The 12325-nt window shown below is 39.4% G+C and overlaps 1 protein-coding gene across 1 annotated transcript in view; it reads right to left on the bottom strand.

The window, feature by feature from the left end:
- Positions 1 to 20: 20 nt before the first annotated feature.
- Positions 21 to 12325, bottom strand: part of uggt2 (UDP-glucose glycoprotein glucosyltransferase 2) — a 45309-nt gene continuing 33004 nt past the window's right edge. The window contains exons 32-40 of the mRNA XM_053328108.1: positions 12083 to 12165; positions 7638 to 7742; positions 7456 to 7540; positions 5417 to 5599; positions 5090 to 5250; positions 3560 to 3674; positions 2861 to 2977; positions 2184 to 2331; positions 21 to 2054 (exon numbers count right to left, since the gene is read on the bottom strand). Of these exons, the coding sequence (XP_053184083.1) occupies positions 2032 to 2054; positions 2184 to 2331; positions 2861 to 2977; positions 3560 to 3674; positions 5090 to 5250; positions 5417 to 5599; positions 7456 to 7540; positions 7638 to 7742; positions 12083 to 12165 (1020 nt within the window). The 3' untranslated portion in view covers positions 21 to 2031. The remainder of the gene's footprint in view (positions 2055 to 2183; positions 2332 to 2860; positions 2978 to 3559; positions 3675 to 5089; positions 5251 to 5416; positions 5600 to 7455; positions 7541 to 7637; positions 7743 to 12082; positions 12166 to 12325) is intronic.

Below are 12325 nucleotides of genomic sequence, written 5' to 3'. Positions count from 1 at the left end.
TTACATCTAATCTCTCCCTAATTGCAATCATCTTAACTCATTTTCTTCCCAATAACACAGATGGTGAAATGGTTTATGGTGAAAAACGCATTACAGTGCAAGAAAATCTGTTCAATTTAGACTTTTGCTGTATGAATCTCACATTCATTGACCACATTAGGGGACAACTGAATCCACAAATAGCTTTTGTAATGATTGTTTTGTTGCAAAGATTTATTTCTTCCCCAACCACACAGTAATAAACATTTGTTTGACACAGCACAGTGAAAGATGGGTGCCTTGAGAGCAAACTTTGAGGAACCATTTTCTATTGACTTTTTAGACAGAAAAAAATACTCTTGGCTTCAGTCGAGCAGCAACACCCATGATATTCCTGAGACAAAGATACTGGTTCATTAAGGAATTGAAATGTTGTAAAAGTAACAAATACACTGAAGGTGAACGTACACAAGATGTAAACATACTGTAATAAGTTAAAATCCTATATTCTACCCACAAACCAGGACCTGAAATGTGCAAATGAGGATTCTTTGATGTGTGACTTAAGTCTGCTGAGCCAAAGTCATATTTAATGTAGTATCACGTGACTTTGCAGCAGGGACAGACACAGGTGATGTTAACTAGTTGGCAGACATAGCTAACGTTGTAATAATTACACTAATTTTTGAAAAAAATGGTTAGGATAAACAATAAGCGTGGATTTTGTAGGCTAAAATCACAACTTTTTCTGGCCAACTTTAATCAGCTGCAACATAAACCAATAAACAAATGCTATAACTCTTGAGAATCCAGTAAAAGGATCTGAAATGTGCACATGATGTGATTAAATGAGTGAGACTAATGCTACATATTCCAGGCAAAAGTTGATGATCAACGTAGCTCAACATTGTTTGTCTACTTTAGAAAAGAGTATGGAAAAGGTATTTTAGTAACCCAGGGAAATAATATGTCTGCTGCCTTTGGAAATTGTGGGTTACCCATTGCTTACTTTGTTCTTCTGTTTTTTGGTTTTGTAAAGGCTACAACAAAAAAAGGACACTGTAAACACTTAGATCCCCACCCCAAAAAAGTTCAGTAACCTCATTAAAATCCTTAAAATTCTTCATACCCATTAAAAATCCCCAATCCATGAATATTTGGCATAAAAAGTGTACCTGCTGGATGTGAGATGGTTCCCACTTCAGTGTAAAGTCGTAAAGTCTATTCTTATTTTATGTGAACTGGAGGTTTCAAGCTGCATAATGGGACTGTGACTGGCAAAAAGTTAGTTGTCATTTAACAAATCATGGGCGTAAGAATACACCTTAAACTAAGATTACGGTGAGCACAGAGAAATCAAACATACAAGTGAAGTAACAACACATTTTTGAGAGGGGGCGGACTTTAAATGTGCAGTATTGCTATTAGTAATACTACGACTCCATGCACACTGCTTGGCATGTGGAGAAATTTCACAAGTTTCATAGGCCTGCTATGCCTAGTTACGGTTGCTAATATATAATTGGAGATCACTGTTTGGGGACGGGGTTTAAAGAATGGTCACTTGTCTTTGTTTGGACATTTCAGTCAAAGGCAACAAAGTGTTTACAATGTCAAATTAAGAATACTTATGCATAAGCTTTTTACACAAAACCCCCCAAAACATTAAAATTAGTTATTCAGGGATGTGCTTTACCCTTTGACTCATTGCATACATTATCAGTGCAATAAATGGCAACAATTTCTTCTCAAACACACACACACATGTTTAAGAGTGCTTTAACTGGCCTCACTCCTATACTCTTCATACTCCGAAATCCACATACTAATGATCCGACTGTAGTGCTGGTGGTGCACTAAGTTCACAGTTGGAAGGTAACACTTACATCACGTGTTGTAAGACGTATTGACTGCAGAAGCAAATATGGCAAAATATCATCTTCCCCAGCTAGGGATGTAACAGTCTACAGCTAAGTCTGGATGAAATTGTCTTCAAACTTCACAGTTGACCTGCGTGCAAAAAGTGCTGCCTTCTTCCTCTTCACCATGGTGTTAAAGTTCATCTCGCTTGTTGTCTACGGGGCAGAGGAGGAAAAAGGTTGGAAATAAATTAGTTAAGTGGTAAGAAAGAAAAAGTTGAAAATCACGCAAGTGTGTGTCTTATAATATGGGCAAACATCTGTATACACAGAATAGTGTTTAACCTTTTATATGTTGTGAGGGAGTTGCTGGTTCTTCTTGTTCCTGGATTTGTCTCAGTAACTGTTTGATCTCGTTGTCATATTCAACCCATTCAGGTACAATCCGTGCTGCTGCTGTTAGTTTGGGCTCCTTGGTCTTTGGGTTGTTGCACTGCAGCAGACAAGCAGACAAAACACATCACTAATGCCACCAATGCCACTTTCTCACAACAAGTCAGACTGTCATTCCCAGCACTGTCTGTGGCAGGCATTTGAAACTAATTTGATTTCCAATTCTGTTAAAGGGACATTAGCCCCATGTCTTGTGTCTGAATTACCAAGTGGCGTCCTATTCCAGTCTACTGGAGCTTGTCCAGTAATTCTCAAAATTAGTTTAGGAGACTCCAGGATTGCTCCTCAGTTTTCTTCTAAATGCCAAGTGTCTCATGGGCATTAGTGGCTGGGAATATGCTCCTGCAGCTACAGTTCATTGTTATAAACAACCAAAGTTAAAATAAATTATATAATGGTGGTATAACAATATTATCTCTCTTATTGGCACATTTCAAGCAGCAACAGGGGGATACACGTGAAGAATACAACCCTTTGATTTGATGAATAAATATTTAGAAAATCCCAGGTTAGTTTCCCCAGGTTTCTAATTAGTCTTCCACATCAGCTCTAATTTTTCAGAGACTCACCAGGTCAATAGTTTTAGCTGAAAGCTTGGAGGTGTTGTCACACCACGTCTCACACCACAGCCATTCTTGAGGAAGAGACTTGATGGCCACCTGGTGGATCATGTTGTTAGGAAGGTCCTAAAAATATCAGAGAAAATACAAAGATGCATTACAAATACAATATACAGCAGGCACTTAAAGCGATGGTTCGGCGTAATTTCGACCTAGCGTCATATGCACCATTATGTCTAAACACCGCCTCAGTCCTTTTTTTTTCATTTGGTCGCAAATTAGTGGAGTTAGAGCCATCAGTCGAATGGCTTAGTACAGGCGCTAATGGAACCAAAAGTGTATCGTCGAAATCTTGCGCCATCAGGTAAGTGTTTATTTTAATAAACTCCTGGTGTACTTACTAACTTTCCAATGCATCAATTTATGAGTAAAGACCCTATTTGTACTACTGTAGAAGTTTGATAACAATCCAGGCATTATTAGTGGGGTAATTTACGAGATACACTGGTGGTCCCGTTAGCGCCTGTACTAAGCCATTCGGCTGATGGCTCTAACTCCACTAATTTGCGACCAAATGAAAAAAAAGAGCTGAGGGGGTGTTTAGATAGACGTAATGGTGCATATGATGCTAGGTCAAAATTACACCGAACCATCGCTTTAAATAGCAGACACTGCATCATATATACAGTCATGTTATCTTTGAGTTACCTGGTCCAGGTTAGACAGACTGTTGGGGTCTTGGCTCAAGGCTTGGTACTGGCCTCGTAATCTGTCCCCGGCTGCAATCTTACGGAACTTCTTTAAATCGACTACATACAGAGCGCTGGTTGAAATATGGAACGAGAGAGAAGGAAGAGAAAGCAGGTGTGAGAAATTGTTTTGTGAAAAGGAAAGGCCCAAAGGAATGACTGCATAGCAGTAAAACTAATGACTCCATGAAGATAAATACATCCAGCGCACTCAGATCGTTTTACCTAACATGGTATATTAATAAACCCAAAGGTGTTGCATATGTAGTTCCACTTATTACATTTAAGTCTGCCAGGGGATATTCACTGCCTTATGTTTTCTCTGGGCCCACTGATGCGGATCATCTCTCAGCCCTTGCTTTTGTCCTGCCCCACAGAGCTAAGCAGCACACTGGCATCAAATCAAATCACTGAGCTTTTCTGACTTTCCTTTTTTCCTCCTCGTCGGCCAGCGTTAGTGGAATGTTCTGCTCTCTCTGTTCAGCCACAAGCTGCCACATGATTAGCCTTCACATTGGCACTGAGTGCTACAACTTATATTTAATACCTAATACTTAATTTAATATGTTCCATGGCTATTTATATCAGATACTTAAATAAGGCTGCAAAAATAGCAGCTGTAATTGGTGGGGTCCAATCACCATGGAAACTGGATGATTGTGTTGAGCATTGTAGTGCTAAAAAGTTTTTTTCCCCCCAGAATATTCAAAACAGATAATCCAATATAGCAAAGCATGGAAATACATCTGAGAGTGATACTACATTTGATCTTGTGCTATGGAAGATTCTGTGAATCAAATCCAAAAATGTGATGAGTAATTCCTACAGAGTGATTTCAGATTGATCAATACTTTTCTACTGAATGAGCAGATGAGATATTGAAACCATCTGAAAGGTTTCTGAGATCCAGATATTTATGATATTTAGAGAAGACAAATAAAAATGGACTGTGGGGGTTCCAGTGCTTCATGCAAACGCCTTTAAATACAAGGACACAAAAATACCTCTTCACTCATTGTTATATGTGGGACTTCGGAAGAACTTGAAACCCTATCATGCAGAATTATGAATAATTCCTCTAGATGATTTACCAAATCCAAGACAAAATGTACTGACGACATAAAAGATGTATTTTCATGATTGTTAAGATATACTGTATTCAGTGTGGTCTATTTTAGAGTTTTCACAGCTCCCTTCATTCTACTTTGCAAAGTACATAAAAAAGTGATGAATGTCCCAGATTGAATAAACTGTTCGAATGGCCTAGAAGGAAAACAGTGGCTGCAGAAGCAGAATGCTCTGAATGCTAATGTCTGCCACCTTGAAAGAAAAGATTTCGTTTCATTTCCCATATAATAACACAACAGTGAAAGGTAGGTTGTGTTGTTGTAGATTTTTAAATGTAAAAAAAGCGTATATAGTTCAACAGGTAAAGTCTCAGAGTTTGTCACTGCTATAATCCATTAGACAGTGTTTAATTAAAGTTCACCTGATGTGGTATTTCCTGTGTCCTAGATGTGACGCCCAGTAGCCGGTTTTCCAGAAGCGATAGCCTTCCATCTCTCTGCGGCTGTCACAAAACGGTGTGTAGCCATAAGGAGCTCCCTCCAGATCTAAATCTCTCAATTCTTTCAGATCGGCCCGAACTATCTGTGAGAGAGAGTGAAGACATTGGTTTGTACAATACAGACGCCTGACTACACTCGAGTTGTGTTAAAAATCTCACCCAATCTTTCCACTGGTGCTGATCCAGACATTTCAGTCTAACATTTACATGTCACAATATGTGTCTGTGTCTGTCCTGTTTGATCCTTACCTGGTCAGCATCCACAAAGATGATTTTGTCCACAGCTAAGGGGAACAGAACATCCAGGAAGAGGATCTTGTATCCCCAGATAATGCGCTGCTTCTCAGTCTGCTGGTGGAGCCAACGGGGCCACTTGTACTGCACTAATTCATACTCAAAGTTGTACGACTCTGCCATGCGAGGGATGGTCTCCTAACCAAAACATCAAAGAAGAAAACAGATTAGGAAGGCATATCATAGAGCAACAGAGCACTACACTATGTGATATCTGCAGTGGTCATAGGCAGTTTCATTACAGACCGCTATGATTAGCTGCTGAGGTAACTACAACATGACACTAACAAAATTAGTGAGAAGGTATATTTACTGTAGATTCCATTATTTGTTTTCCTGAAAAACTCAACCATATAACATGTAAATTCCATAAAGTGTTCAATTTAAATTTAAAATATTGATAATTTGCCTGTTAAAATAAGTTGATGCTGATTAGTTTGTGAGTGCCAGGTATCGACTTACAAGCATAAAAAGGTAGAGGGATTCTTCTAGAGATGTAGCAGAATTAATGTAGTGGGAAATATCATTAAAACACCAAATCATAATGCAAGGCTGGACATATCTTGTATGTTCTTTAAGATACACTGCCTGGCCAAAAAAAAAGTCACCACCAAAAAAAAAGGTCACACACTAATTTTTCATTGGATCGTCTTTAGCTTTGATTAGGGCATGCATTCGCTGTGCCATTCTTTTGATAAGCTTCTGCAATGTCACAAGATTTATTTCCATCCAGTGTTGCATACATTTTTCACCAAGATCTTGTATTGATGATCGGAGAGTCGGACTACTGTGCAAAGCCTTCTCCAGCTCATCCCAAAGATTCTCAATGGGGTTAAGGTCTGGACTCTGTGGTGGCCAATCCATGTGTGAAAATGATGTCTCATGCTCCCTTAACCACTCTTTCACTATTTAAGCCCGATGAATTCTGAAACAATACCACAGTGAATGCGTGCCGTAATCAAAGCTAAAGACAGTCCAACGAAATAGTGTGTGACCTTTTTTTTTTTGGTGGCGACTTTTTTTTTGGCCAGGCAGTGTAGTTGGATATACTATATACAGATTTGTGACAAATAAAAGGAAAAACCAACATAAATTCTCTTAGTAAGGTGTTGGGCTACCAGGACAACTTCAGTGTGTCTTGACATTTATTTTACAAGTCTCTGAACTCTAATGGATGGATGAACATCATTCTTCCAAAAGATATTCCCTCATTTGGTGTTTTGATGGTGGTGGTGGAGAGCACTGCCCAACATACCATTCAGTGAGCCCTTGTGTCCTCTGGATGTGAAATTGTCATCCTAGAATAGACCATACCCATCCCATGATATCTCACAACAAATGTGTATTGAACTACAGTGACTCTTCCCTCTACGGAGACAAGTGGACCTAAACCATGCCAGAAAAATTCTCCCAACAACATAACAGAGCCACTGGATCCCATCACTATACAGTAGTGTATAGTGAAGCACCCATAACACCTGTACTGTTTTTCCCTTTAATTGGTCACTCATCTGTACAAACATCTTTTTCCACTAAAGGCTGTCTCAAAACAACCCTCACAAGTCCGTACTATACATACTCGCTGTAATCATTCCTCCTGTTTAAAGTGGCTAATAAAAGATCCCTTGCTGACATGCTTCTAATGGAGGAGGTGAACAACAAAATCCACAGTTTGAAGTTAATATGAGGCTTCATCAGTCTGAGTTCATCAAATCCAGCGGGTATCCTCCAAAGTTACATGCTAGAAAACTGCAGACTGTTTTTCTTCACCACCTTCAGTTTTTTTTTAGATTTTTTTTTTTTACACCTTACAGTACCTCTGAATCAAAACAAAAACCATCACAAAGGAGGGAACAACCCACAGACGTTTTCTTTGCTTAGTATACTGTAAATAAATCTCCGAAAGGGTTTCTCTTAACAACAGGGATCAAGTGATTGTGAACAGGCAGGAAAAAACAGAATATTTGTATAGAGTCACGAAACGAGGCAGGTACCTTGAATGACGGGGAGAGATAATTCTTGAGAAACCAGAACTTGACGGGTGTTTTGGTGTGCCGAAGGACAGACAGCATCATTATTCTGAAATAAGATCAAACAGAGTGAAGGGTCACAACTACAGTAAAGAGAGACTGAAGAGTCATTATGTATGTTTATCTCTAAAGTCAAAGTGACCTACCTCAGAAAGCGCTCATATAGATGTCCTGATGCCACAGAAAATATGTTCAGAACTTCCTCTTTCTTCTTCTGTCCCTCATCCTTCTTGGAGCCTCCACCTGTGATGCTGTCAATGACATGATAATACATACAGATTAATGCATGTTTCTCACATAGTGACTGTAAATCACGACTAAACCGGTAGCCACTATGCTTTTGTATAGTCAGGAGTAATGACAGCTGTAATGGCCAGCAAACAAAACTTTGAAACACACCATGCAATATTGTGTAGCAAACTGAGGCGTTGGTTTATATGTAATGAAGAGAATGACAAAGACAAAGCTTGAGTCTAGCAGCAGGTCTACTCTGCTGGCACGTCTGTACAGCACTGTAATAATCAACTCATCATCAGGACAGATATGATGAAGGCAGCTTTAACACTTTAACCAATTACTAATGAAACTGATTAATAACCAAACACATTACAGTATACTTACAGTCCCACATAGCTAATAGGATTCATTTGTATCAAAACATTAAAACAGCCATCCTGTTAAGTTTTCACTGAGAGAACATTGTGAAACGGGATTTAAATTTCTGGTAAAAGTAGAGGTGAAATTAATCAATTAAAGTGATAAAAATAGCACTGGAGAGCAATAGAGAGTGCACTTATGAGCTGGTCACAACAGAGGAGTGGTGGATGATTCAAAATGTTGCCCGTTGTGGGGACTCTTCTCACTGTACTGTAAATACCAAACCAGCAAGCAAGAAAATGACTTGCTGTGCCTTAGGGGGGAGAAATCTGCCTGATTTAACCTATCATTTAAATTAAGAATGAGTTACTATTTGATTCATATTTTGAAAATGCATGTTTACTGTTATGTCAATATGTTGAAATACCAGCGCACATGACAGGAAAAATCCAAAGGACACTCTCCACTTGTGAATGCTTCAATAAGCCCTAACTGCTGTTAAAGAGCAATGGCTCATGATACAAGGCACATTTAGCAGACAGAAATCAGAACTTGTGCTGGAGGGTAGATGTGTCTGCAGTCAAACTGTGTGTCCTTGTCTGTAACAGACTGCTGATGAGGGAAGGAGTGTCTCTTCAACACTCAATCACAACCACAGCCTCAGCCCCGAGGCTCCAGGAAGACACCAGTGAGTGAAAGGGAGGTGTGAAGGGAGGGGGGGGGGGTCAGCATGCTGTTTGTCTTTTTATGCCCTCTAAAACTAACTATCTGATACACATACATGTACAGTATACACCAGTCTCAGCGCTAAGTCAGTCGCATTCCTTACACAACTCAGCGCCGGGCCAGGATGCTGCATTTCATTGTGTGTCCTCCTGAAAACCTTTATTTCATTTCTCTCCTTTCACTCGAATGAATCTTTCTCTCAAATCAAAGTGTTGCACTCTCCAGATGAGCAGATGGCTTCTGGGGGAGTCACTACACATCTGTGGCGGTCTGGGGATACTGACTGTCTGCCATGACTAAGCCAGCCTTTATGAAGGGCCTCCAGCGCCACAGTGGGCCCCCCCAGATAAGCAGCTTTAGCGTGTCAGGTGAGAGCCCGTTTGGCTGACTCACTCGTGATAAACTGGACCTCTGGAAGGATCCACAGAGCTCTGGTTAAATCCTGAACAGTGGGCAGCACTAACCAGACAAAACTGTAGTTGTGTTGCGAGTCCTTGGGAAGCAAAAATTTTAAAACAATTTCAATAAACAAATAAACAATTTCAGCACCTGGACAAGAAAGATGTGTTTGTATTTTACACTCTGTGCGCAAAATGTGCCAAATACATCAAGTAGACTTTTCACAAAATAAGTGCAAACTTCAACCAACATTTCATTTCTACCTCTCGCTGTGCAACCACTCTCCTCACCATATGTGATTCAGTTTGTCCTCTGTGCAATGTGGTCAATTTAGCCTGAATAACACTTTTTGCCTTTGCCCACTGTGAGCCCCAGTATGAAACCCAAACACAAAATCACAAATCCTTTCCCCAAACCTCAGACAGTAAACAAATAGATGGTGCAGAGATTCAAGGGTGTTGAAGAAAAACCTAAAATGTGGATCAAGCATAATATTAATGGCACCATGTTTCCTCAAGGTCCTGGGACCCCTAGCAACGAAGAGGATTTTACAACAACCTCCACCTAAAATCTGAATAACTCCTTCAGGTAACACAGCCTCTAACGCTCTCTTACACCGTGTAGTGTCCTAATGTTAAAAGACTTTTAAGACTAGCATAAAGGACATTAAACCTTCAAAGTTTTCGAGGCTCACGAGAGCGACTGACGACAGCTTTTCACTATCTTCCTCCAAGCCAGAGATAAAGCAGAGAGCAGGAGAGAACAGAACAGACGAGACGTATATTTTCACTCAGGCTCATTACTGCTCTATAGAGATAAAGCTTCCTTTAAAGATAGAACAATTTGTAACATCTCTGTCACTTTAGACTTACAGATGCTTGCTGATGCATGGATCTCTCTCTAATTCATCAGAGGTGTTGGATCAATAATGGCCTTCAGTCCCACCCTTTACAATAAATCCCTCAAAGCACTCGGAGATTACAAATGAAGTAATGGGTATAAAGACTTACAATTTTAAGATAACTGGTCAAGGTCTACACAGTGCATTTGCTGAAATACTCTGAATATCTTTGACTTCTGTGACATTTGGCTATTACCGGTATGTGTGCAGGTTCCAAAGGTTTGTGAGTTCTTTGCAAAGCTTTCTGTTCTATCAATGAGAAAATGAGATTTGTTTATGAGGGCTCAACTGCCAAACAAGCAAATCATTTTTTCAACATTTTGTATCATCAGTTGAACTGTTTTCGTGGTTTTCAAAAGTGTTTATTTGCTGTCCGTCTTTTAATTTATATTTTTTTCTAATCAGCTGCCTGCACTAGATGAGGAAGGGGACTGAGTGAGAAATGATGATTACACTCATTGGAAAACCTTTATTTACCTTGGACAAGTCGGACCTTTTTGCTCAATCTGATGAGTGGCTTCTAAGTGTTTTATCTCCCATGAAATGTTTGGAGATTTATGTGGCCTTGTTTTGAAAGGAGGACATGCTGGACTCATGCCAAAACAAAGTACTCTCCTCTACAGATGTGGACATATTTAAGCTGATTTTAGATCCATTCGTCACAGGCAGCAAAGGGTCAATTATGTCTCTTAAAATACTCTTATGCAACCTTTTGTATAAGTATTTATATCTATTAATTAAATGTAATTTAGTTCAATTATAAATCCATTCGTCATTATGTCCAGGTCATTTAAGCTGCAGGCTAATCAGGTTAGCCCAAATCTCCTTCTCCCCCACCACGTCCCCCCCAACTCCTCAAGGAAAGGCATTCCCTGGCCAGAAGGGATTTGTTATGCCTTCAGTGTGCTCTCGGTGTGCCCTGGGGCCTCCTTCTGGTTGGACAAACCTAGAATACCTCTGCAGGAAGTATCCAAGAAGCATCCTAATCAGACACCCACCATTCACCTGAATAAGATCCTTTCAGTATGAAGGAGCAGTCGGTCTACTCGGAGCTCCTCAACCCTTCCCTGAGCATGTCTGATATATTGCTGAGAATAAAGACAAATCTATTACTAAGGATGCTGAGACCCCCATCTTTTACTGCCATCTAACAGACTCCTCTATCTGACCTGGCTGTTGTTGATAAGTCCAAGAGCACGGCTTCTTGAGTTTCCGAAACAATTTTTAAGTTTTAAATATCCACGTTACACTTTTAACAGTATAGTATGTCTCTATGTACATAATGTAGGTGTGTATAGTACTGTGTGTTTGTATCAATAGTTTATGCACATACATGCATGGAAACAAGGTGTACTTATTGGAGAGGTTTGAACTTCCAGTAGTGTTGTTGACATTTAAAGAATGAATATATGAATAAATAAATACATAAATGAAAATGTGAAAATTTAAATATCACATTTACAGTATTACGAATATCCTGTGAGCAAAATAAAAGAAGTCAGGGCAAACATCATTCATTATAAAACGTAGGAAATTAGAACAGCCCATGAAAGAATCTAATAAACACTGCATGCTAATGAGTATGACAAATACGTTTAAGGTGTTAAATGGGTTGCAGCAACACTGCCTACCTTTTCTCAAAAGTGCTCCAAACACTTCACACAGCAAGCATTAAGTAAGGAGACAGGATCACACAGTTAAGAGGTTTTGGGGGAGGAGGACACACACAAATGCACACACACACATACCTACAGAAGCACATATTTTTTGCAAGACTAGATCTTACAGCATAATATTGCAGTCTGGATCCAGGGGAGGAATAAGATCTCCTGAAACCACAATGTATAATTGACAACAGTAGGAACATGAGCACACCCACCAATCAGTTAACTCACAGCTGGTGGAGCCTTTCAAACTGACTAAAACTAACCAAATGGTATGTATTGTATTTGAGAATAGATTACACACCTTGCTATGGAGTCCCACAGGCCTTTGCTTTCATTAGTTTCACTTAAAAGATCTTCGCTGATCTTCTCTGCTTTTTTCTGCACCTATAATGAGAAAGAAGACACAAAACAATTAATTTTTTGATTGCTTTTTATCATTTACTATATAAAATGGTTCCACAATACTTACATTTTAAAGGAAAACTACTAAATAGCATTTTACTGTAGATTGAATAATATCCAGTGCTATAAAGAATTGTAATAC

The sequence above is a fragment of the Scomber japonicus genome, chromosome 11 (assembly GCF_027409825.1).
Source record: "Scomber japonicus isolate fScoJap1 chromosome 11, fScoJap1.pri, whole genome shotgun sequence".
In the NCBI taxonomy this organism is placed as follows: domain Eukaryota; kingdom Metazoa; phylum Chordata; class Actinopteri; order Scombriformes; family Scombridae; genus Scomber; species Scomber japonicus.
The sequence above is the reverse complement of the archived record's forward strand: the minus strand, read 5'-3'. Positions and strand labels throughout refer to the sequence as shown.